The sequence below is a fragment of the Mobula birostris genome, chromosome 13, assembly GCF_030028105.1.
Source record: "Mobula birostris isolate sMobBir1 chromosome 13, sMobBir1.hap1, whole genome shotgun sequence".
Taxonomy (NCBI): Eukaryota; Metazoa; Chordata; class Chondrichthyes; order Myliobatiformes; family Myliobatidae; genus Mobula; species Mobula birostris.
The window spans coordinates 57653734-57681149 of record NC_092382.1 but is presented as its reverse complement, the minus strand read 5'-3'; the positions used below and the strand labels follow the sequence as shown (position 1 = coordinate 57681149).

At 46.6% G+C, this 27416-nt stretch overlaps 1 protein-coding gene across 1 annotated transcript; it reads right to left on the bottom strand.

Annotated features, from left to right (window-relative positions):
- Positions 1–224: 224 nt before the first annotated feature.
- On the bottom strand, positions 225–25502 carry LOC140207625 (NACHT, LRR and PYD domains-containing protein 3-like). Its single transcript, XM_072276177.1, has 10 exons — positions 25391–25502; positions 18060–18152; positions 15703–15869; positions 7240–7411; positions 7072–7137; positions 3241–4975; positions 2068–2154; positions 1705–1875; positions 459–626; positions 225–312 (listed from the first exon to the last, which is right to left on the bottom strand). Exons 2-10 carry the CDS (start codon positions 18118–18120, stop codon positions 225–227), a joined length of 2715 nt encoding a protein of 904 aa, XP_072132278.1. The 5' UTR covers positions 18121–18152; positions 25391–25502.
- Between the last annotated feature and the right edge of the window lie 1914 nt (positions 25503–27416).

Below are 27416 nucleotides of genomic sequence, written 5' to 3'. Positions count from 1 at the left end.
ATCACACCATGTGTTAGCGCTCCCTTCACAACTTGCACCAACCTCCTTTGTGGCGTGCACACTCCCGAGAGGATAGGCGGCTGAGTCACTTTGCTGCAGGGCCGCCTCTGCCGCGACTGGACCCGGGGTCCGGTAGGACTATTGCCCGGCGGTTAAAATGCAGTGTGTGGAATCGGCCAGGGATGTCCCCACCCCGTGGCAGAGACGTCCGCTCATTCGGATGGTCAGAGGGTCACTTTCAGACCGTGTCTGGACTCTTGTAGAGACTTCAGTTGCTTCTTCCCATTTTGACTGAACTGATTCCCCGACACGCTGGAGCAGGTGGGAGAAGGGCGAGAAAAGCAACAATGACAAAGCAGTGTCAGTACATCATGTTTCAACAACACAGACAATTAACACGGGGAAAGCCACACGTGCGCTGAGTTCTCATCACATCGTCGACTGCAGAAAACACTCACCAGATCTGTCTGAGGCTCGGGAGGGCGTGTACAATGTGGCGGAAAGCAGGGAGAGACCCATCTGTGAAGGAGTTCGATTTGAGATTCAACACCTTCAGAGAGCGGTGTGCACTGAGAGCAGAGACGAGATCCTCCATGCAGTCATCTGTGAGATTGATATTGTACAGCCTGGAGGTGAGAGGGAGGGGGAGACAGAGATAGATAAATAGAGAGAGACAGGGGGAGAGATAAAGAGACAGAAACAGAGATGAGATAGAGTGAGGGAGAGGGCGTGAAAGGCAGGGAGTGGGACGACGGGAGATAGAGGGAGGGAGAGGGTGTGAAAGGCAGGGAGGGGGACGACGGGAGATAGAGGGAGGGAGAGGGTGTGAAAGGCAGGGAGTGGGACGACAGGAGATAGAGGGAGGGAGAGGGTGTGAAAGGCAGGGAGTGGGACGATGGGAGATAGAGGGAGGGAGAGGGTGTGAAAGGCAGGGAGGAGGACGATGGGAGATAGAAGGAGGAGGAGGGTGTGAAAGGCAGGGAGGGGGACGACGGGAGATAGAGGGAGGGAGAGGGTGTGAAAGGCAGGGAGTGGGGACGACGGGAGATAGAAGGAGGGAGAAGGTGTGAAAGGCAGGGAGGGGGACGAGGGGAGATAGCAGGAGGGAGAGGGTGTGAAAGGCCGGGAGGAGGATGAGGGGAGATAGAGGAAGGGAGAGGGTGTGAAAGGCAGGGAGGAGGACGATGGGAGATAGAAGGAGGGAGAAGGTGTGAAAGGCAGGGAGTGGGGACGACGGGAGATAGAGGGAGGGAGAGGGTGTAAAAGACGGGGAGTGGGGACGACGGGAGATAGAAGGAGGGAGAAGGTGTGAAAGGCAGGGAGGGGGACGAGGGGAGATAGAGGGAGGGAGAGAGAAAGAGAGCGAGAGAGATGAAGAGATAGAGAGACAGAGAGGGATAGACGGTGGGAGAGAGAGACGGAGATGTAGAGAGACAGAGCGGAAAAGAGAGAGGTGGGGGAGAGTGGAAGTGACAGAGAGGGAAAGAGTGGAAGAGAGAGAGCGAGTGGAAAAGAGAGGGAGAGTGTGCAAGAGTGGAAGAAAAAGAGAGGGAGAAAGTGGGAGGAGGAGAGAGGGGAAGAGAAAGGGTGAAGGACAGATTGAGAGGAAACAGTGAAGATCCAATCAGTGATTTAATTACTGATCACATCAGTGTTCAGACACTCAGTGACTGAAAACGCGTTCTCTCAGTGAGTGCTACTTACTCCAGTTTCTGTATTTTACAGTCCGGTTTCCTCAGAGCTGCCATCATAAGTCTCAGTCCCGAATCATTCAGTTTATTCCCACCCAGGTCCAGCTCTGTCAGAGAACGATTCATGCTGATAGCAGAGGCGAGATCTTCTATGCAGGAAGCTTTGAGACGGTTCCTGTCCAGCCTGGAGATGCGAGTGAGGGAGAGTGTGGGTGTGCAAGACAGCGAGCGAGAGAGGAGAAAGTAAAGGGCACAGGGCGATTGGACACGGTGCAAATCCCCAGTGTTTATCAGTAACACAATTACTGATCACATTAATGTTCAGTGTCAGACACCCAGTGACCACAAACACGTTCTCACACAGTCTGGTACTTACTCGAGTCTCTCTATTTTACAGTCTGGGTTCCTCAGAGCCGCAGACACCAGTTTCACTCCAGGTTCTCGCAAGTCATTTGTTCCCAGTCTAAACACAAAGAGAGATGCAGGTAGATTCAAAATCTGGGGTCTAATATAACAGGATTTCACTGTATTAACAAAGGAAACATAATGAAATTAAGAGTGATTTAAAAGTTATTCCTCTTTCACTGCAGCTCCTGGTTATTTGTGAAATATGTTTAATAAAATCCTGTGCGTGTGCATTACATCTTATTCCCGTACGCTGTCTGCTGGAGACATTCCCGGTGCGCGTGAGAGCTATCGAGAGAAATCTCCCACTCATGAGGGGGACAGAGGTCTACCAAGATCATATGACTTTCGACCGGGGGTGGAGGGGTTGGGGAGCCAGCGGAAAAAAAGCGCGGTGACGGCAGGCGGAGAAACATAACAGTGGGTGCGGCGAGTGAGAGAGACAGAGAGAGGGAGAGATTAACAGACAGACAGCAGGAGTATAAGAGAAGAGTGAGAGAGAAAGGTTGAGAGAGAGGGAGAGAGGTCGAGAAAAAGTGGGAGATGAGAGAGTGACTGGGAGAAGAGAGGGGAAGAGGGCAGAGTGAGAGAGATGGAGAATGAGAGTGAGGAGGGGTGGTGAAGTGATGGAGAGGGACAGAGTGAGTGAGGGAAAAAGGAATTGTTAGTGGACCATATAGCAGAGTGAAAGAGAGACGGGACTGAGGGAGTGGGTTATGAGTCTGGGGGAGAGGCAAGGAAGGAGAGAGGGAAAGGGGTTTTGGAGTGAGTGAAAGAGATAGAGACAATGATAGAAATAGGGGGGGAGTGGGAGTGAGAGGGAGCGAGCAAAGAGAGACAGAGAGAAAGTGAGAGAGTGAAACAGAACCGGACACAGAAAGATAGAAAGAGAAAGAGAGACTGAGAAAGCTAGAGATGGAGAGATAGAGTAAGAGAAAGCTAGCGAGAGAGACAGACAGAGAGGAAGAAAGAATGAGAGTGAGGGACAGCGAGAGAGACAGAAAGAGGGAGAGGGAGAGAGGAAGAGCGAGAAGGAGAGAGAGAGAGAGAGACAGAATGACAGGGACTTTCGTTGAGGGCAGCAGAAGTAAGAAAACGTGCGATAAAAAAAACGATTTAGAGTGTGAGGAAAAATGACGTTTACCTCAAACCCTGGCACTTGTGCAGCCCGGATGCCAGTCGCTGGAGTGCGTCACACTGAATGTAGCAGTGATCCAGGTCGAGGTGTTTTATTGTATCACAGAACCCGATGACATGAGACAGGACCGCACAGTCAATCGGGGTCAGTGTCATTCCACTGAATGAAAGTGTTTCCACAGATTCCAGTGCGGCCTGAGCCAGTCCACGATTCTGAGACTCAAACAGGTAGTGCAGTGTGTTCAGGAGGCTCCTTTTACCGGCTTCATTCCTTGTGTTTCCACTCTGACGTTTGACCTCCTCTTTCACCCAGTCGATCACCTGGCGGGCTGTATCGCCAGGAAATGGGCCCAGAAACTCCTTCCATCGCCAGGCTGACCCCAAGGAGAGACCAGCAACAAAACGGAGAAATACCTCAAACCGCCCATCTTCCCTGCTATGTGCTTCAGTGAGGAGTTTCACAATATCCCTGCGCTCTGAGTTCAGGAATTGTGCGAGTGCAGCTACAAACTCTTGGATGGTGAGGTGTGGGAATGTGTACACCACGTTCCGGGCAGAATCCTTTTTCTCCAAAAGCTCCATCAGGAATCCGGACAGGAACTGGGAAGGCTGCAGATTGTTCTTGATCAAATCTTCATCTGTAAACACAATCTTCCTCTCGGACACTCCTCTGAAGGCCATCTGACCAACCCTGAGTAACACATCACGGGGGTTCTCAATCTCACGGCCGTGGTTTTTCAGGATGTTGTAAATATAGTAGGAATACAGTTGGGTGATAGTCTTGGGAACTCGCTGCGGGTCCCTGACTCTTTGTGTGAAGAAGGGGCCCAGTGCCAGAGCGAGGATCCAGCAGTAGGAGGGGTTGTAGCTCATGGTGTACAGGATCTCGTTCTCCTCCACGTGTTTAAAAACAGCTGCCGCCACCGTCTGATCTTCAAAATGCCTGATGAAATATTCCTTCCGTTCATCACCAACAAATCCCAGGATTTCAGCCCAGACACTGATCTCTGCTTTTTCCAATAAATGTAACGCAGTGGGGCGGGTGGTCACCAGTACTGAACACCCTGGGAGCAGCTTGACCTGGATTAAACTGTACACGATGTCAGAAACCTCAGACCACCACTCGGGATCTGGGCACTGGTGCTTGGGTTCTGTGTATCTCCGACTGTCAGCAAAATCGATTCTGTGTTTGAATTCGTCCAATGCATCGAATATAAACAGCAATCCCTTTGGGTTCTTCCAGACCTTTCTCAGTAACTTCCCAAAATAAGGATACTGATTCAGAATCAGTTCCCTCAGGTTTATTCTACAGTTAATGGAGTTTAAATCCCGGAATTTGAAACTGAAGACAAACTGGAATTGTTGGTATATTTTCCCCGTGGCCCAGTCGTGAACAATCTTTTGAACCATTGTTGTCTTCCCGATCCCAGCCACTCCGGCCACCGCTGCTGAACTCCCAGATTTGTGTTTACTCCGTGTAAAGCTGCTTTGGAACAATTGATCAGTTCGAATTTTTTCTAGCTCTGTGCGGAGATGTTTCTGTCTCCATTTTTCATGGACCCGACCCCTGGCCAGCAGCTCGTGTTCCACCAGTCTCCGATCTCGAACATTAGAAATGACCGTGAGCTCAGCGTATCGATCAACCAGCTGGAAAACCTTCACCTTCTCCGTCATCAGGATCGTGTTCACTCTCAGTGTTTCAGTCTGTGTCCGCAGAGTCTCCTTGTGTTTCCGTTGAACATCTTCAATAGGAATAGTGAGAAAGTTATCACCGCACTAGATGTGTGAAAACATTGAAAACTCCGATTGGAACATTATTAAGCTGACAGGAAATAACTCAGTTTCTATCGATCAGAGTGCGGGAAGTGAACCTCTGCAGAGGCAACTGACTCGAATGTGATCAATGACCAAGGGAATCTCAGGTCCTCATCCAGAGTGGTGAAGGTAGAAAGTGCCCCCCGGTACTTTATGACACCCTGCCCGTTCACTTCACGCACGTTCCTTTCGAAAACACAGCACCCACTTTCTTGACAACACATACACACAATGCTGGAAAGAACTCACCGTTTTGTGTGTGTTGCTTGCATTTCCAGCAACTGCAGGTTTTGGCTTGTCTGTTTATCTATCTATCTCTATCATCTATCTACTTATCTGTATATCCATCTGTCTATCTTTTTATCCAGCTATCTCTTTATCAATCCATCTTTCTATTTATTTATCCATCTATCTATTTCGTTACCAATCCATCCAGCTATCTATCCATCCAATTATCTATCTATCCATCCAACAACCTATCTTTCCATCCACTTATTTGTCAATCTTTCCATCCACCTATCTGTCCATCTATCCACCCATCTATCAATCTACCTCTTTATCCATCCATCTATTTATCTCTTTATCGATTTAGTTATCTTTCCATCCAACTACCTATCCATCCATCCAACTACCTACCCATCCATCCATCCATCTATCTATCTACCTCTTTATCCATCCATCTATATCTGTCCCTCCACCCATCTACTAATCTATCCATCTATCTATTCATCCAACGATCTATTGGTCCATCTATCTATCTCTTTATCCATCCAGCTATGTACATACATATATATCTTTCAGCCATCCATCTATCTATTTATTCATCCATCTCTGCATCCAACTATCTATATATCTATCTCTTTATCCGTCCGTCTGTCCCTCCATCCATCCGTCCATCCATCCATCGATCCATCTATTCCATCTCTTAGTCCATATATCGATTTCTTCGTCCATTCACCCGTCTATCCTTCCATCCAACTATCTATCTGTCTCTCATTGTCAGTCATGGGTGCCTCGTTCCCCACTCAGTATTCTTTTTCTTTCTCGGGATGAAATTCTGCTGTTTCTCCAAAGCAACCCTGCGAACCTGTTCCACGGCTTTAACTGCTACTGTCCCTTTCTAATCTACTCTGACTATCTCTTCACCCATTTCCATTTAATCAACTGTGACGCCTCTACGCCAGATTTCAGATTCTCTCACAAATGCCGGGTTAACATCTGTCATAGTTACTATCACTTGTTCCTGATCGGCCGCTCTGACCTTCTGGTTGGTCTCGCTGCCTCATCATCCATCTTCCTGACGTTGTCTGAAAGTCTCACACCCGTGCCCAACTCTCAACAAGCCCCATTCACGTAACGACCCCATATTTATGTTTCTGTACTGGAATCCCTCCGCAATGACTTGAATTAACAACTCTTATTCTCTGTCAGAGACCATTGCAAGTCCTTAAATGTTTCTGGTGTCTGACACCTAAATTAGCCCAACTGCCCTCACGATCCACGTGCTCCTTCAATTCAGTCATGCCGCTGCTCCGAGGATCCCAGAACACTGACATCCCAGGGTAAGACCATAAGACAGAAGAGCAGAATTAGGCCATTCTGCCCATTTGGTCTGATCGACCATTCAGTCATGGTTGATCCCGGATCTCACTCAACCCCATAGACCTGGCTTTTCACCATATCCTTGGGTGCCCTGACCAATCAGTGAAACAATCAACTTCCGTCTTAAATGTACCCACGGACTTGGCCTCCACCACGGTCTATGGCAGAGCTTTCCACAGATTCACTACTCTCGTTAAAATAAAACCTTCTTACCTCTGTTCTGAAGGGTCGCTCCCTCAATTTTGAGGCTGTGCCCTCTTGACCTGGATGCTCCCCACCATAAGGAAACATCCTCTCCACATCGACCCTAACTAGTCCTTTCAACACTCGACAGACCTCTAGATTTCATTCACTAAAGCACCTGAAATTGTACGGGACTGCAGTGAAGTAACTGGTTTGAGATGACTGCATCATCACTTACCCTTTAGTTGCGGGGACAAATCACAAAAGCCTCGGGTGATACTCATGTGCTCATAAGGATCAGGACCTGTCGATATTGGAAAGCTTTCATGAAATCATGTCTGGCAAACATGGTTAAATCTGGAACTTGCAAATCTGATTTTAGGCTGAATGTGTTGCTTTACCGTACCGAGTTCCTGGATTTCCTGTAGTATCTTATCCAGCTTCGGTAATCCGTCCCTCATTTTGACAAAGGATTCCCACATCACCCTCCGGGCCGGGGCTTCTTTCTCCATCACCAGACTGAGGAAAAGTTTGGAACTCTCTGCTGGGTTTCCCTTCTCGACGAGCTCGGCGACTTTCTGTAAAGGGGAGCAATAAATTTATTGTGAATATTTAGGGGATTGGTTCAAAGGGAGAAGGGTGTGGGGGTCAGTTTTTTTTTTAAATCAGAGACCCGTGGATGCCTGGAATGCGCTGCCTGGTGTGGTGGTAGAGGCAACTGCATTACAGGCTATCAACAGATGTTTGGATAGGCGCACAGATGTAAGGAGGATGGAGGCATATGGATATCGTGTGGGTGGGAGGGTTCAGGAATACTGGAAAACCTTCTCCACAGTCCACACCCTCCAGTCCTTTCAATATTTCATGTTGGTGCGAACATGTCGGCCCAGCGCATCTGTAGATGTGAACTTCCCCATGTTCGGGACACTTACAAAGATTGTTGTGTAAAAAGGACCCAAAGGATCATTGGGGGCCCGAGCCACCCCAACCACAAACTGTTCCAACTGCTACCATCTGGGAAACGGTACTGCAGCACAAAAGCTGCGGGACACTTCTTCCACCAGGCCATCAAAATCAATTCAATTCAACGAGATTCTCCCTCATTCTTCCAAACTCCAGGGAGCAAGGGTCCAGAGCCACGGAATGATCCTCGTCTATTAAACCTTTCCTTCCGCGCGTCGCCTCTAGCCCCTCTCCAATGCCAGCTTGTCCTTTCTAAGGGACCCTCAAACTGCAGAATATACTCCAAATGCGGCCCGAGCAATGCCTCAGCATTATATCTATGTTCATACATTATCACCCTCTCCAAATTAATTGTATCTTTGCATTTGATTTTTCTGTCACCGACTCCAGCACTGGAACCTACGATTTCTGAATTTGCTCCCCGTTTGGAAAATACTCTGTACCGTCACTTCTCTACACCTTATCCCATCTGATCGTTCCGCTCTGTCCAAATACTTCTGGAGAATACCTGTTCTTTCAACTTTCCCTGTCTCTCTACCTTTCTTCAAATCTGGCCACAAAGTCGTCCAGCTCGTTAAGATATAACGTGAACAGAAGAGGTTCCAAAAATAAGCTTTGCTAGAAAAGTTTCTAACTCGAAAAACTAGGGTCAATTGCTTTATTTGCGCACTTGAATTTTCAGAAAGCATTTGACAGGGAGCTGCGCACGAGGATGGAAGAAAAAAAAATCCCCGTCATTCCATCAGCTTGCCTCCTGTTACTCAGCCAACGTTCTGTCCATGCTGGTATGTTTTCTGTGATACCACGGGATCTTGTTTTGTTTAGCATCCTCGTTTGCCACTCCCTCTCAAATGCTTTCTGAAAATCCAAGTGTGTAAATAAGGCAATTGACTCCCCTTTGTCTATTGTGCTAGTTACGTATTAGAGCATAGAATAGAATAGTACAGTACAGTACAGGCCCTTCGGCCCACAATGTTGTGCCAACCCTCAAACCCTGCCTTCCATATAAGCCCCCACCTTAGTTTCCTCCATATACCTGTCTAGTAGTCTCTTAAACTTCACTCGTGTATCTGCCTCCACCACTGACTCAGGCAGTGTATTCCATGCACCAACCACTCTCTGAGTAAAAAACCTTCTTCTAATATCCCCCTTGAACTTCCCATCCCTTACCTTAAAGCCATGTCTTCTTGGATTGAGCAGTGGTGCCCTGGGGAAGAGGCGCTGGCTGTCCACTCTATCTATTCCTCACATTATCTTGTACACCTCTATCATGTCTCCTCTCATCCTCCTTCTCTCCAAAGAGTAAAGCCCTAGCTCCCTTAATCTCTGATCATAATGCATACTTTCTAAACCAGGTAGCATCCTGGTAAATCTCCTCTGTACCCTTTCCAATGTCTCCACATCCTTCCTACAGTGAGGTGACCAGAACTGGACACAATACTCCAAATGTGGCCTAACCAGAGTTTTATAGAGCTGCATCATTACATCGCGACTCTTAAACTCTATCCCTCGACTTATGAAAGCTAACACCCCATAAGCTTTCTTAACTACCCTATCCACCTGTGAGGCAACTTTCAGGGATCTGTGGACATGTACCCCAAGATCCCTCTGCTCCTCCACACTACCAAGTATCCTGCCATTTACTTTGTACTCTGCCTTGGAGTTTGTCCTTCCAAAGTGTACCACCTCACACTTCTTCGGGTTGAACTCCATCTGCCACTTCTCAGCCCACTTCTGCATCCTATCAATGTCTCTCTGCAATCTTTGACAATCCTCTACACTATCTACAACACCACCAACCTTTGTGTCGTCTGCAAACTTGCCAACCCACCTTTCTACCCCCACATCCAGGTCGTTAATAAAAATCACAAAAAGTAGACATCCCAGAACAGATCCTTGTGGGACACCACTAGTCACAATCCTCCAATCTGAATGTACTCCCTCCACCACCACCCTCTGCCTTCTGCAGGCAAGCCAATTCTGAATCCACCTGGCCAAACTTCCCTGCATTCCATGCCTTCTAACATTCTGAATAAGCCTACCGTGTGGAACCTTGTCAAATGCCTTACTAAAATCCATATAGATCACATCCACTGCACTACCCTCATCTATATACCTGGTCACCTCCTCAAAGAACTCTATCAGGCTTGTTAGACACGATCTGCCCTTCACAAAGCCATGCTGACTGTCCCTGATCAGACCATGATTCTCTAAATACCTATAGATCCTATCTCTAAGAATCTTTTCCAACAGCTTTCACACCACAGACATAAGGCTCACTGGTCTATAATTACCTGGACTAGCCCTACTACCATTTTTGAACAAGGGAACAACATTCACCTCCCTCCAATCCTCCGGTACCATTCCCGTGGACAACGAGGACATAAAGATCCTAGCCAGAGGCTCAGCAATCTCTTCTCTCGCCTCGTGGAGCAGCCTGGGGAATATTCCGTCAGGCCCCAGGGACTTATCTGTCCTCATGTTTTTTTAACAACTCCAACACCTCCTGTCCCTTAACATCAGCATGCTCCAGAACATCAACCTCACTCATATTGTCCTCACCATCATCAAGTTCCCTCTCATTGCTGAATACCGAAGAGAAGTATTCATTGAGGACCTCGCTCACTTCCACAGCCTCCAGGCACATCTTCCCACCTTTATCTCTAATCGGTCCTACCTTCACTCCTGTCATCCTTTTTTCTTCACATAATTGAAGAATACCTTGGGGTTTTCCTTTACCCTACTCGCCAAGGCCTTCTCATGCCCCCTTCTTGCTCTTCTCAGCCCCTTCTTAAGCTCCTTTCTTGCTTCCCTATATTCCTCAATAGACCCAGCTGATCCTTGCTTCCTAAACCTCATGTATACTTCCTTCTTCGTCCTGACTAGATTTTCCACCTCACTTGTCACCCATGGTTCCTTCACCCTACCATTCTTTGTCTTCCTCACCGGGACAAATTTATCCCTTACATCCTGCAAGAGAACGCTAAACATCGACCACATGTCCATAGTACATTTCCCTGCAAAAACATCATCCCAATTCACACCCGCAAGTTCTAGCCTTATAGCCTCATAATTTGCCTTTCCCCAATTAAAAATTTTCCTGTCCTTTTTGATTCTATCCTTTTCCATGATAATTTTAAAGGCCAGGGAGCGGTGGTCACTGTCCCGCAGATGCTCACCCACTGAGAGATCTGTGACCTGACACGGTTCATTACCTAGTACTAGATCTAGTATGGCATTCCCCCTGGTCGACCTGTCCACATACTGTGACAGGAATCCATCCTGGACACACTTAACAAATTCTGCCCCATCTGAACCCTTGGAACTAATCAGGTGCCAATCAATATTAGGGAAGTTAAAGTCACCCATGATAACAACCCTGTTATTTTTGCAGCTTTCCAAAATCTGCCTCCCAATCTGCTCCTCTGTATCTCTGCTGCTACCAGGGGCATATAGAATACCCCCAGTAGAGTAACTGCTCCCTTCCTGTTCCTGACTTCCACCCATATTGACTCAAAAGAGGACCCTGCTACATATTAGCTCAAATAAATCTGACCGATTCACCTCATAGAAGCCGGCAGATTCCGGCCTGTTTTATCACGCACCTCGAAGTATCCTGAAACTTCATTCTTAATGATGGACACCAACATCTTCCCAGCTACTGAGGTCAGGCAATCTGGCCTATAATTTCCTTTCTTCTTCCGTCCTCCCTTCTTGAAGTGTGGAGCTGTACTTGCAATTTCCAGTCCTCTGGAATCACTCCAAATGGAAAGAGAACTATGAATGTGTCCACAATCTACTTAGCATCAACTTTTTGCGCCCTGGGGTGGAATCCATCCCATGCAGCTGACTTATCTCCCTTCAGAACTTGGAGCTTCGCAAGTTTCCTCCCCCTATGTAATAGGAGCTGCGCTCAGCTCTGTCCTCTGACACTCATATGACTGGTGTCTTCCACAGGGAGGGAAAATACTTACTGAGCTCTCCCGCTGTTTCTTTGTCTCCAATTACTACTTCACCAGTGTCACTTTCCAGTGATCCAATATCGACTCTTGCTTCTTTTTAACTTCCTTATATGACAGTAAAAAGCAACGTTTTGGTATCCTTTTTTATATTATTGGCCAGGTTACCTTCATATTTCATCTGTCATCTCATTATTGTGTTTTTGTCACTTGGTGCTTAGGAGCTTCCTCATTCCCAACTCCTCACTAGTTTTGTGTTGCATCACGTGCCCTTTCGTTTGTTTTTACGCAGTTTTTGATTTCCCGTGTCAGCCACGGTCGCACCCTCCTCTCTTCATCGTGCCTATTTCCTCCTCGGGATGAACCTTTCAAATTGCTAGCAATATCTTCAGCCATTGTTGATCTGCCGTCGTCCCTCCTAATGTTTCCTTCCCATCGATATTGGCCAGCTGTCCAACAGTGCCTCTGTAGTTCCCTTTAATCCACTGAAATACCAGTGCGTCTGACTGGAGCTTCTGCCTCTCAAACCACAGGCTGCATTCTATCGTATTATGATCACTTCCTCCTCGTGGTTCCCTTACATTAAGCTCCCTGGTTATAAACCCCCCACCCGCAAATCCAGAGTTGCCTATTCCCTGGTGGGTTCAACCACAGACTGTTATAAGAAAGTCAACCGATAAGCATTCTACAAATTCCTCTCTTGGGACACAGCACGAACCTGATTTTCCCTACATCCCTGCATATTGAAATCTCCCGTGGTTATCGTAACATTGCCCTTTTTACTTGCCTTTTCTATTTCTCGTTGTAATTTGTACCCCACGTCCGGACTGCTCTGTGCAGGACTGTAAGAACTCCCAGCACACTCACTTTGGCCTTGCAGTTTCTTGTCTCTACCGACAGGGATGCTACAAATTCTGATCCAATTTCGCTCCTTTCTTATGTTTCATATTCAGTTTTTTAACCAACAGATTCACTCCCCCCAATACACCCCTGCCTGTCTTTTCGATATGATGTGTATCATTGGATATAAACCTCTCAACTATGATTTTCTTTGATGCCCACAACTGTATCCCGCTGAATTTCTAACTGTGGAAGAAGATTAACAGCCATATTTCATATATTCCACCTGCATTCAAATCGAACATTTTCAATCTGGTTTTCGTCACTTTTTTCAGTCTTTCTTCCATGTCACTGGAATCTATTTTTTATTCATATCTAAACATAGTCTTTTTTTTTTGAAATTCTGGAAACTTCCACAACTTATCCTGCATTTCCCTTTCATTTTTCATTCTCTTGTAAAGGACCCCTAAAAGGGAAATAGGAACAATAAAAAAGGCATGAGGATCTTCTAGCAGACCAGGCGAAGGAGAATCGAAAGGGTGTCTACAGATTTATTAAAAGCAAAGGAATATCAAAGGCAAAAATTGGTCCTCTTGAAAATTAGCCTGGTCATCTCTGCATGGAGTTGATGATTTTTGTTTACTTTGGAGACGGTTGCAGAGTACACACACTGAGGCAAAAGAACAGTGAGGCAGTGGGCCCTGTGCTGATTACAGGAGAGCAGATGTTTGATGCCTTGAGGCAGATTCGGGCGCGTTGGAGAGCTAAATAGTCCCATTGATGAATAGAAGTTTTCAGAATAAACCAGGAAATTATAGGCCATCAGTAGTGGCAAGGTTTCGGAAGAGGTATTTTAAAAATCCGGATATATATCTGTTTGGTTCGACAGGGACTGGTGAGGAATACTCGACGTGGCACCGTTTGCCTGTATGTGCTACAGTATGTCATGTCTAACCAATCCTACGCAGTTGCTGTCGAGGAGATTACTAGGAAAGCTGATGAAGACAAATCAGTTTCACAGGATCTCACATGCGGAGGTTAGTCAAGGTTCAATCACTTGGCATTCAAGACGAGAAAGTTGAATTTGACATTGGCTTTGCGTGAGAAGCCAAAGAGTGGTAATAGACGGCTTCCTCTTTGACTGGAGTCCTGGTGTGCCGCAGGGATCCGTGCTGGGGGTTTGTCTCCTATATCAACAATCTAGATCATAGGATGAACACAATTTCCGAGGACACCAGGACGGGCGGTGTAGTGGACAGTGAAGAAGTCCATCATGGTTTGTAGCGCTATCTGCATAAGTGGTCTGAAACTACAAGTGGAATTTAATGCAGATAAGAGTGAGGTGTGGCTTTTTGTGAGGACATGGCATGGCAGGGCTAACACAATGAACTGAGAGGGCAGTAAAGTGGAGGGATCTGGAATGCAGATGACAGTTCCCAGAGGGATATTTAATACAGATAATAATACAAGAGGGATCTGGAATACAGATAATATTTCCCAGAGGGATCTGGAACACTGTTGATGATTCCCAGAGGGATCAGGGTACAAATAGTAATTCCCAGAGGGACCTGGAATACAGATGATAATTCTCAGAGATAGCTGGAATACAGATGATAATTCCCAAAGGGATCTGAAACACGGTTGATGATTCCCAGAGGGATCAGCAATACAGATAGTAATTCCTGGAGCATCTGGAATACAGATGATAATTCCCAGAGGGATACGGAAATGCAGATGTGCACAATTATTTAAAATGATGTCACCGGTAGGTTTGTTCGTATTTCGTGTTTCTGGCACGTTGGCCTTCATAAGTCACAGTACTGAGTACAAGAGTTGGGATGTTGTTCATGTTGTAAAAGACGTTGGCGAGGCTTACTTTGGAGTATTCTGTGCAGTTCTGCAGCTATTTACCAGAATGAGCTAGGGAAAAAGACGACGGTTCCCTGAAAGTAATGTCACGGGTCAACAGATGGTTAAAAAGATCAGTTGCCATGCTGGTCTTTATCAATCAGGACACTGGGTAGAGAATTTGCGATAGCACCTTTCAGTTTCAGATGCTGGTGAGGACACATTTCAGTCTTAGTTCCCTTGATGCAAGAAAGATGCCAATGAGCTGGAAAGAGTGCCGAGGAGGTTTACAGGGATTTTCTGGGATCTGAGGTACTGGGTAATAGAGAGAAGCTGCTCAGTTTGAGACTGTTTACACTGGTCCGTACAAGATTGGTTTTACACTGGTGCATGAAATGTGAGAGGCATCTGTAGAGTGAACACAGCAGTCTTTTCCCCGGGGTGGAGAATTAAAAAAACTAGAGGGCATAGTATTATGGTCAGGGGGAAGGGGGACTTGAATAGGGTCCCGAGCAGAAAGGTTGTTCACACAGAGGGTGGCCAGTGTATGAAATCAGCTGGAGGGAGTGGTCAAGGCAATATATATCAACAGCAGTTAAAAGATAACTGGATAAGCATATGGACAGGATATGTTCGGGCGTTATGAACCACATGGAGGGAAATGGGACTAGCGTAGATCTGATCTTGATCGGTAGGGATCAAGTGGGTTGAAGGCCCAATTTTTAGCTTAAAATGAATTCAACAGCTACAGCACATTAGTCCACGACTGCGGGCGTTAACCTGCAATATTATTGAATCAGGATGAACGAACCTCACGCTCGCCTTTACACTCGTTACTGAAGAATGACAATATACAAACTTTAGCCCTGTTTCTGGAATATGGAGTGGAGTGGAGGACAGGCATCTTTCTCCAAACGAAAGAGTTAAACCCGGACAAACGCAACTTTCTCGTGGTTAAAATTGGACAGTCGAGATGATATTTCTACTGGATAGTTATTATTGACAGCGACTCATTAATTTACACTCCCCACACCAACGTGTTGAGCATGGTTGGAAGGTGCAATCGATTCTGAATCTACAGGCCCAGCTCCCCGCCTGTTATTGCAGTATGAGTGTTGGATGGTTGGGAGAAATTGTTCTGTGACCAGTGTCATCACTGCAGCAAACAGAACCGAGAATCGAACCAGACTGTCTCTTCCCTCGCGTTGCGATCGGTTCTGTCGCCGCGAAGAGAAACCGGCCAAATTCCGCCCGCTCACCTCATGCTCTGGTCCGCTGAAATGACCCTCCCGTCTCAAAGTCAGGCTGAGTTCTTCGACACCTCCTTCGATCGCGTGCTTCAGTCTCTCCCGGTAGAAATCTGCCAGCTGGAGGAGCTGGTAATTTTCGCACTGGGCCAGGAGCTCGGAGATCATTGGCTTGGTACCTGCAAATACAAGCGGGAGAAGTAAGCACCGTGGGCGCAGCACCCGCCCCACATTCGCTCGCCAAAGTGAGCTCTGCGGGGCCATCTTCGCTGTCCGCTCCGTCTGCTTCTATCACCATCATCGGTACAATATTACTGTCTCCTTCAGTTTGTCGGCGTTGTTATCACCACTAGCATTATGAGAAAAAGGGTGCAAAACATCCAACAGTCGGACTACGAGCTCGGAGACGGGGAACTGGGCCAGTAGATTGAAAGTCGCTTGCGTCTGCAACACACCTCCAAATGACAGCACTCCGCAGCCCTCTCCCACCCGCCGACACTCACATCTAACGATGTTCATTGGGTCGCAAATTCCACTTGGATTTGCAAAATTCCCATCTTCCTCGAGTATGCCCGTTCTGAATTATTTACTGATCTAGTGTCTTGCCTGATCTCTAATTGGCTCAACCACAGTTTGAGACCGTCGTCACACCAGCTCTTCCATACCACATTCCGGAGGGAGGGAACCCCTCCATTTCCGAGGGCAGGCGATGAGTGGCTGCAGTATATTTGGAGTCGCATGAAGACGTGGAGTGGCACTGCTAGATTTCCATTCATGGATTGGATGTTTGAACCATTTGCGGTTTTGTAGATAATACAGCAGTTTCAAATTTAAAAAAAAACAGACCCTGGCCTTTCACCCTGATTTTGTTATTCCAGATACGGTGGGATTTGAACCTGAGTCATGCTAAAGGTCCTTGGATGTCCACAGCCAAACTAATGCCACATGTCTGCCATTTAAAACTCTCGCCTTTCCTATCCTCATTTAAGCTTCTATTTCACTCCTCCCATTATTGTTCCAGTCGCTGCCCAGGTATAACAATGTTTTCAAATGTTCTGCTGGAAATTCTGTGCCTTTTCTTCGAACAATGCGGGTTTTACCTGGGCAATTCTGCCATTATTGTCAATAAACATATCCCTCACCACCAGAGAGCGGCTTTCAGATGACCTAACCGTAATCCTCGTGCAAGTCCACGGCCTCCTCTACTGTCACGATCAGTCCACACCCAGGTTGGAGGAGCAACACCTTATATTCCACCTGGGTGGCCTCCAACCTGATAGCATGAACATCGATTTCTCGAACTTCTGATTATGGCCCCATCACTCCACTGTCTGACGCATCCCGATCCCATTTTCCTTTTCTCACCTTATCACCTTGCCTCCCCATCGCCTCCCTCTGGTGCTCCTCCCTCCTTTTCTTTGTTTCATGGCATTCTATCTCCACCTATCAGACTCCTCCTTCTCCAGCCCTGTATCTCATTCACCAACCAACTTTCCAGCTATTTCATCCCACCCACTCCCGGTTTCACCTATCCCCTTGTGTTTCTCTCTTCCATTCACACACCTTTAAAATCTACTCCACGTCTTTTTGTATATTTATTCTCCAGTCCTGCAGAAGGGTCTCAGCCTGAAACATCGACTGCACAATTTTTCCATAGATGCCACCTGGCCTGCTGAGTTCCTCCAACATTTTGTGCGTGTTGCTTGGATTTCCAGCATCTGCAGATTCTCTCTTCTTTGGTGTTTTTTTTTTTTTAATTTACTCTTTTTTAATAGGTTCCGCACAACATTGTGGGTGGAAGGGCCTGTACTTTACTATTCTACGTTTTCTTAGCATTGAAGAAGGTCTGGGGAAGTTCTGGGAATGAAATGGTTAATGCACGGGGAACTTTTCATCGCTCTTTACCTGTACTCGCTGGAGTTTAGAAGAATGAGAGGGGATCACATTGAAACTGATCCAATATTGAAATGCCTAGATAGATTGGGTGTGCAGAGGACTTTTCCAGTCGTGGGTGATTCTGGGACCAGACAACACAGCCTCACTACAGAGGGACAACTATTTAGACCAGAGATGATATAGAATTTCTTTGGCCAGTGGGAGATGAATATGCGGAATTCATTGCTACGGATGGCCGTGGACGCCAAGTCATTGGGTCTAGTTAAAGCAGAGGATGGTTCTTGGTTTGCTAGGTCATCGTGTGGAGAAGGCAGGAGAACGGGGTTCAGAAGGAAAGTAAATTGGCCACGATGGAATGACGGAGCCAAGTGAACTAACTCATTTCCTATATCTTATCATCTGATGGTTACCTTTGAACCCCAAGCATCAAATTTGGAGCAAATGTTTATATTTGAAATAATTCTGTAACTCACCTGTTTCCCCTCTCTCAGCTAAGGACCCTCGAACCCCGTCCTTGTTTGTGCCTTCAGCCATGGTGGGGATGAAGTTTTCAATATTCAGGCTCCCTGCAATGAACAGAAGAGAGACACGAGGATTGTCAGAAGGATGACTTATCTTTGACAGCATTGAAGTGTATTTGCTGATCCCTCAATTGAAAACAGCTCCCCATTAGGTTGTTGAAGTCATACCACAGAGAAATAGCCCTTCAATCCATCATGTCTACACCAACCATCCGTACTAATCCTAATTACAGGCACTTGGACAAATCCTGCAGCACATCCTGCCAGTAATAGTCGTCAGTAAACTTAAATATGGCAAAGAAGTCATACTTTGTCATGCAGACATGAACATAAAGCAAATGGAGCTGGTGAGGGGCGGGTGGGGGGAGATCAAGCCAAAAGTCTTGTGGTGATTGTGAAGGAGATGTTGCATCGGCCATATCAGAGTCACATAAGGCATCTATCAAGAGACTAATGACCTGACAACTCTCCATAACTTATAAGTCAGCAGTTTGTTAGCATATGCCTCAGTTGAGCAGATAAATGCAACACCAACTCCCAGAAAACCCAGAACCATCCAGGACCCCCCGATTGACTGGCACCCAGCCTCCGCCTGCACGTCAATTTCCTCCAAAATGGCCACGCAGTGTCCCCGCGTAAGCAATCCGCACCACTACTCTCGCTGGATGTTCCAGCAGCACCTCTGAAACCACTGACCTCCAGCACCGACATGGACAAGGACCTCAGTCCTGCAGTCATAGAAAAATGTAATGCATAAGCAGGACTTTTGGCCCATCTAGTCTGTGCCGAACCATTTAAACTGCCTGTTCCCATCGACCTGGGCCCGGATAGGTACGTGGATGGTGAGGGGTATGGAGGGCGTTGCTCTGGGTGCAGGCCGATGGGGCTAGACAGATTAAATGGTTAGGCACAGACTAGATGGGCCGAGGGGCCTGTTTCCTTGTTGCAGTTCTGTATGATTCTGTGTTTCTTGCTCTGACTTCTCACGTTTTTTTTTCTTCTCAGGACTTGATGAAGGGTCTCGGCCCGAAACGTCGACTGTTTACTCCATTCCATAGATGCTGCCTGGCCTGCTGAGTTCCTCCAGTGTTTTGTGTGTGTGTTGTTCTGGACCTCCGGCACTGACAGGATTCCTCATGTTTGTTCTTGTCCATACCCAGCAATGCCCTCTCAATCCATTCAGTTCCAACACAGTTGCAGTTGGGCAAATGGCCTCACAGTTGGTGCCCACAGCCCATGGATGAATAGGCAAAATGAACTCCCGAGCTTGAGATCTGTGCGAGGTTCGGGTCTGCGCGGTGCTCATAGTGAATATACTGGTGAGACTTGGGAAATCGGAGCACATAGCAACAAGAGTGGTCCAGGAAAGTTGCTGGTATATATACAGACGGGAAAGGGGGTTGTAGTTGGTTTGTACTCTGCATGGACGATGATGACCAGTGGTGTTTCGTTGGGATCTGTTCTGTGATCTCTCCGAGATTCAGCGGGACTGTCGGAAGGATGTAGAACTGGGCTGAGAAGTGGCAGATGGAGTTCAATCCAGATAAGAGTGGTGGCTTATTTCCGGAGGTCAAATTTGGAGACAGGATATAATATGACATGACCCTTGGTAGTGTGGATGATCAGCGAGATCTTGGGGTCCATGTCCATAGGATATTCAACGCTGCTGCGCAATTTGACTGTGTTGTTAAGAAGGCTTATGGTGTGAGGGCCTTAAAGATCCGTGGGATTGAGCTCAAGAGCCGTGAGGTAATATTACAGCTCTATACGAACTTCATTCGACCCCACTTGGAGTACTGTGTTCAGATTTGGTCATCTCACTACAGGAAGGATGTGGATACTATAGAGAGACTGCAGAGGAGATTTACAAGGATGTCGTCTGGATTGGGGAACATGCCTTATGAGAATATGTTGAGTGAACTTGTCCTTTTCTCCTTGGAGCGAAGGAAGATGAGATGTGACCTAATAGAGGTGTATAAGATGATGAGGGGCTTTGATCGCGTGGATAGCCAGAGGCTTTTTTTTTCCAGGACCAACACGAGGAAGCATAGTTTTAAAGTGTTTGGAAGTAGGTACAAGGGGGGATGTCAGAGGTAAGTTTTTCACACAGGGAGTGCTGGGTGCGTGGAATACACTGCCAGCAACGGTGGTAGAGGCAGATAAAAAGGTTTCCTTTAAGATACTTTTAGATACGTACATGAAGCCGAGAAAAGAAAAGGGTTGTGTGGTAGGGAAATTCAAGGCAGTTTCTAGGGCAAGTTACATGGGCGGCACAACATTGTGGTCGGATATTACAGCGGGACCTCTTGTTAACCATTTCCGCCTTGGGGAGAAAAACCCGCTGGCTATCCACACCATCTGGCCTCTTATCATCTTATACACCTCTATCAGTTCACCTCTCATCCTCCGTCGCTCCAAGGAGAAAAGGTCACGTTCACTCAACGTATCCTCAGAAGGCATGCTCACCAATCCATGCAACATGATCGTAAAACTCTCTCTATAGTATCCACATCCTTCCTGTAGTGAGGTGGTCAGCCTTATCCACAGACTGGACTTATGTCAGTGACATGCTTGGACCGTCTTCTGATTTCGTGCTCTGATTTCCAGTAACTCACAGACTATAGATGCAGTGTCCGTACTCTAATTCAGCAATTGCTACCTTATGGAACTGTTCGTTGTGACTGTGAAGTGACTCTGATTCAATGGGTTTCAATAAGCACTTCTAACGTTGGAGGAACGTATACAATATACATCCAGAATTTTCTTTTCTTTGCAAACATCCACTAAAACAAATTAGCGCCCCAAAGAATAAATTATATTTATTCGTTAGAAAACAAAGCCCCCCAGCTCCCCCACTCAAAAAAGCATCAGCAAGGCAACGAGTGCTCCCACCGCTAGCAGCAAAAGCATCGACGTCAATGAATACACAGACTTGCAGTGCCCCAATGACTGCATGTTCACCCAGTCATTCGACATACCACAGGCTCTCTCTCTCCCCAATAAGGGAAAAAAAGAGGTGTATCCGTTTCACAGACTTAACAAACAACTTGCTGATGTACAATGTTAAAAGTTTGATGCATCGCTTTTTCCGGGCTCTGTTCCCAGGCTGTAAATAAGAAAAAAAAAAGGTGTACTCAGGGAAACGAGGAGATTATTTATGCAATATTCAGAATAGGTTTGGTCCATTGAGACAGGTGAAGGATTCATCATTGATATGCGATGTGACAAATCTAGAACATAAGAAACAGGAGCAGGAGTCGGCTCATCGAGCCTGCATCGCCATTCAATAAGATCATGCCTACTGTGCAAAAATCTACCCAACCTTCTCTTAGCTATATTTACTGAGGTAGCCTCCACTGCTTCATTGGGCAGAGAATTCCACAGATTCACCACACCCTGGGACAAAAGCAGTTACTCCTCATCTCCGTCCTAGATCTACTCCCCCAAATCTTGAGGCTACGTCCTCTAGTTCCAATCTCACCTACCAGTGGAAATGACTTTCTTGCCTCTCTTATCTATTCCTTTCATAATTTTTACATTTCTGTAAGATCTCTCATTCTTCTGAATTCCAGAGAGTACATTTCCAGGTGACCCGATCTCTCCTCATAGTCTAATCCCCTCAGCTCTGTAATCTACCTGGAGAAGGTCCTCTGCACCGAACAATAAATTATAAATTATGATGAGAAATATATAATTAAATAGTTGTGCAAAAGTATAGCGCAGTAGAGTTCATGGATCCACTGTCCATTCAGGGCCGTGGGGGTGGTGTCTGAATGAGAAATGCACTCTGTGGCTATATTATTACGTACACCCGGACACCGGCTCGTTAATTCAAATCAGCCAATACAATAGACAAATACAGGGATGCTAGAGGATCACGAAATTTTTAAATAACAGCAGGTTCGTCAATAATTAGGTCAGATTTAGACACCGGCCCTCGTGGGGGCAGGGTGGGGGGTTATTGTTGTCTAAATAGAAAATGCACTCAGTGGCGACTTTAATACATACACCTGCAGACCGGCTTTATTGTGGAAACCAACCAATCATGTGGCAGCAACTCGATGCAGACACGACCAAAAGGCTCAGCTGTTGTTCAGTCCGAAGATCAGAAAAGTGGGCAGAAATGCGATTTCAGTGACTTCAACCATGGAACTATAGTTCGTGCCAGTTGTGGTGGCTTAAGTATTTCAGAAACCCACAGATCTCCAGGGATTTTCATGCACAGCATCCGCATAAGATGGTACAATGAAAAAAAAAACATCAGAGAATAATATCTAGGGTAACTCAAGCTGACATGAAGACGACACTGACTGAAATTACCAGGCGTTACGACAGCGCTGCGCAGAAGAGCCTCTCTGAACTCTCCAGCCGAGAAGTGGAGACCCACAGCAGCCGACCATGAACATACACTCAGAGGCCAGTTTGTTAGGTATAGGAAGTGCCCACCGAGGGTAGACTTCAATATTTTTAACAACAATGAGGTGATATTTACTTCAGGATGTACCGGCGGAAGTACCTCGTCTTTGCTAAAATGCACTTGCAGATCTGTAAATCTGCACAATTTTAAAGACAATATTTTACTATTCGATATACTACCGTTAAAAGCGCATTAACTGAAACACCTTAACGTTTCCCAATAGAGGCTCTGACGTTACTTTGCGCCGAACGTCTATTCTGGTAGCAGAGTTCCTGAATCTAATGTGCCCCAACAGTAAGTGAAAGCGCCCTGGGTAATGATCATTTGATAACAGGGGCTTCACCCTAATCAGCCAGTAACCCCACATCCTGCTCCACGCAAGGAGCACATGAGGACTCATTCAGACATGCTGCTCACTTCAAAATAATGACTCCACTGGACGGTGGCAGTGATTCACCTTCTCTCGACAATTCCATCTGCCCCGGAAAGAGGATTCGCGACCTGCATCATGCTTCAGTTTGCTGGGGCTATTGTTCACATTAAGACTGGTTTATTGTCAGACTATAAAACCCAGCGACATCCGTAGGGCAAAGATCTCCGTGGTTCTATTCTACAGAGACAGCGGAGTGAGTGCTGTGAATTCTGCTGAAAAGTTATGAATTTGGAATAATAATTTTCCTTTCATCACCGGGCATTCATTTCTCCAGGATTTATCTGCGCACGCGCTGACGGGAGCTGCAGCGATTTCAAGGTCAGGCCCGTTTGTAAAGCAGACTTCAGCAGTTGTCACCAGTCGGGATAATTACAGTATTGGGAAAGGTAGCAACAGCGCCGAGATTATGATCTGCATGTTATGTGTGTTAACAGTAAATGAACACACCCTGGTTAATGTTCAGCTGCTAACATTCAGATAAAACTGGACTGCACCCTAATCAGCAACTGATTCCACACCCTGTTCCACAAAGTTGGGACGGAACCACACAATTTCCTATTCAAGCAACTTGTCCCAAAGTGCAGTCCAATTTAATATCATTACTTCAGTGCGCGGTGACAGATAAGTGGTTAACAGTCAGAAGCGGACAGGGCCGGAGTCAGAAGCTAGAGAGTACCCCGGCGGCTGTCCCCCTTAACAATAAGTACTCCTGCCCGCGTCCTGATTCGGTTCAAATGTGCTGACACCTGTATTTACTGTTCACCTTGGGACCGGTTTATTGTCAGACCATAAACCCTGAGAACAAAGGTCGCTGTGGGGTGATTAGACGGAGCCAGCAGAAGAAAGCGGGCTGTGAGTTCTGATGAAAAGTTATGCATTTTGAATAATCTTTCCTTCTGAATGTTCAATGTATTTCCGTTGGCCAGAGTTAACCGGGAGCCTGCTGCCTGGAGCTGCACTGATCTCAGTCTCGGCCCTTTCATAAAGCCACCGTCAATGGGACCAGAACAGTAATACAAACAGAAACATAGGAAACCTACAGCACAATACAGGCCCTTCGGCCCACGATGCTGTGCCGAATATGTACTTACTTTAGAAATTACCTAGGGTTACCCAAAGCCCTCTATATTTCTAAGCCCCATGTACCTATCCAGGAGTCTCTTAAAAGATCCTATCATATCCGCCTCCACCACCGTGGCCGGCAGCCCATTCCACCCACTCACCACTCTCTGCATTAAAAAAATACCCCTGACATCTCCTCTGTACGTGCGTCCAAGCACCTTAAAACTGTTTGCTCACCATTGGGCAAGGCAGAATCTATACCCGAGGCGGTCATCTCTGGGAGACAATCTCCTTTACAGCAATACACAAAGATAGAATGTCCTTTACCTTCACTTACGACGTAACTTCCTGGATATCTTTGCCTGATCACCTCAGCGCACAAATACAATTATCCCTGTTTACCTTCTTCCTGATGGTACATTTCCCTGATATCACATTTAAATTTACAAATACATCAACCAGTCCTCAGCAGTGAGTGAGAGAAAAGCGCTGAGCATTAGATTCGCTGGGGCCCTTCACTGTCAGAAGGTGTTACTGGCATACTGAACAAGGAGCAGGCAATTTGGCCCCTCAGTCCTGTTCCATCATTCACTTTGATTGCGGCTACTCTGATAGTAATCAGAGCACCGCAAATCCTGCGACAGCCGGCAACAACCCACTCCCTCCCTTATCACACTGAAATAAACAGATCCTAAAAAAATGTTTCTCTTTCCCCTTGAGGAAAAGAGTCTAAAGACAGATTAGTCTCACACTGAGAAAAAGAAACATAAACCAGAGAAACTCTGCATATGCTATGAATCAAGGCAACACACACACACACACACACACACACAGAATGCTGAATGAGCCCAGCAGGCCAGGTAGCACCTATGGTAAAGAGTAAACAGTGGAAAACCCTTCATCGAGACCGGCGAGAAAAGAAGTCTTATTTGGTCGACATCTGATTCAGTTATGGGTCGGCACAACATCGAGGGCTGAAGGGCCTGTACTGAGCTGTGGTTCTCTAGTGTCTAGTGTCTAGTTCCTCCACAATAGTAAACGTGTTTTCCAGATCACTGTCGAAGCCCCGCCTGATCTTATAAACTCTCACCGTAGGCACCATCACTCGACCGAGCACAGTGCCAGTACATTCAGAAGCCCCTTCCCCTCATTCATGTAAACACCATCGGATACGATCAAGTGTTCCCATACTGGACTAAGTACCACTGGGCACAGTGATTCAATGATAATTAGGGCAGATCTCACCCGTGCTCATACCAGAGACTGGGTGGAATATTGCGATGGCTCTCTAAATGGGAAATAAGAGGGATATTTTATCAACAACCAGTGAGATTTAGAAAGTTTCATTTTAAATATCACTGCCAGAATTACCTTGCCTTCGCCAGAAAGCCCTTGCAGATCCAAAAAGCCGCACAGTATCGCCCTGCCGGATACTCCGCTGCGACGAGAGGACTGATTAAAACACCTTACAATTGCCCAGTGCTGTCTCTGTTCTGACTTTGTGCTGAGTTTATGTTTCTGGTTCCTGGAAGCCTGAGCACCTGAAAGTTATGTATGCTAACAGTAAGTTAACACACCCTGGTTAAAGTTCAGTTGATAAAACTTTAATAAACCTGGACTTCACCCTCATCAGCAGGTGACGCCACACCCTGCTTCATACAAGGACTCATTAACATAGAAAAGCTACAGCAGAATACAGGCCCTTCAACCCACAAATTTGTGCCGGACATGTCCCTACCTTAGAAATTACTAGGGTTGCCCATAGCCCTCTATTTTTCGGAGCTCCATGTACCTGTCCAAAAGTCTCTTAAAAGACCCTATCGTATCTGCCTCCACCACTGTTGCTGGCAGCCTATTCCACCCACTCACCACTCTCTGAGTAAAATACTTGCCCCTGACATCTCCTCTGTACCTACACCCCAGCACCTTAATCCTGTGTCCTCCTGTGGCAACCATTTCAGCCTTGGGATAAAGCCTCTGACTATCCACAAGATCAATGCCTCTCATCATCTTGTACACCTCTATCAGGTCACCTCTCATCCTCCGTCGCTCCAAGGAGAAAAGGCTGAGTTCACTCAACCTGTTTTCATAAGGCATGCTTCCCAATCCAGGCAACATCCTTGTAAATCTCCTCTGCACCCTCTCTATGGTTCTACATCCTTCCTGTAGTAAGGTGACCAGAATTGAACACAATACCTCAAGTGGGGTCTGACCAGGGTCCTATATAGCTTCCACATTACCTCCCGGCTCCTAAATTCAAGTCCACGGTTAATGAAGGCCAATACACCGTATGTTTTTTTAACCACAGAGTCAACCTCCGCAGCTGCTTTGAGCATCCTATGGACTCGGACCCCAAGATCCCTCTGATATTCCACACTGCCAAGAGTCTTACCACTAATACTATATTCTGCCATCATATTTGCCCTACCAAAATGAACCACCTCACACTTATCTGGGTTGAACTCCGTCTGCCACTTCTAAGCCCAGTTTAGCATTCTATCAAAGACCCACTGTAACCTCACACATCCCTCCATACTATCCACAACTCCTTCAAACTTTGTGTCATCAGCAAACTTACTAACCCATCCCTCCACTTCCGCATCCAGGTCATTTATAAAAATTACAAAGAGTCGGGGTCCCAGAACAGATCCCTGAGGCACACCACTGGTCACTGACCTCCATGCAGAATATGACCCGTCTACAACCACTCTTTGTCTTCTGTGGGCAAGCCAGTTGTGGATCCACAAAACAATATCCTCTTGGATCCCATGCCTCCTTACTTTCTCAATAATTCTTGTATGGTGTACCTTATCAAATGCCTTGCTGCAATCCATATACTCTACATGTACTGCCCTTCCTTCATCAGTTATCCAGATAAAGGGATCTACGTGCTGCTCACTTCCATATGATTACTCCAGTGGACGGTGGCAATCATTTATGCTTCTCTTGACAATTCGATCTGCCCGGGAGAGAGGATTAGCGACCTGCATCGTGGTTCGGTTCGCTGGGGCTATTGTGCATCTTTGGACCCATTTATTGTCAGTCAACAAACCCCAGCGACACCCACAGGGCAAGCATCACCATGGGTCAATTCTACAGAGGCAGCTAAGTGAAGTGCCCTGTGAACTCTGATGAAAATTTACACATTTGTAATAATCTTCTTCTTTTTCTTCTGAACAGAAGTCATTCGTTGTTCTCGGCTTTATCTGCACACGCGTTGCCACTTTCTCCAGGATTCACCTGTGCACGCGCTGCAGGGAGCTACACCGAGTTCCGGGTCAGCCCGCTTGTAAAGGCGAACGTCAGCAACTGTTACCAGTTGGGCAACGAAGAAACAGCACCAGGAATACAGTCTCTTGGAGATAACCACGTGTACATAACAACAGCAAAATAACAG

Excerpts from the sequence above, each read along its gene's own strand:
- LOC140207625 (XM_072276177.1), bottom strand. The coding sequence starts at position 18,120 with ATGGCTGAAGGCACAAACAAGGACGGGGTTCGAGGGTCCTTAGCTGAG. Across the intron at positions 4,976-7,071 it reads TTTGTCCCCGCAACTAAAGG|ATGTTCAACGGAAACACAAG; the intron begins GTAAGTGATGAT and ends TTCCTATTGAAG. Across the intron at positions 1,876-2,067 it reads TGTAAAATAGAGAGACTCGA|GCTGGACAGGAACCGTCTCA; the intron begins GTAAGTACCAGA and ends TCGCATCTCCAG.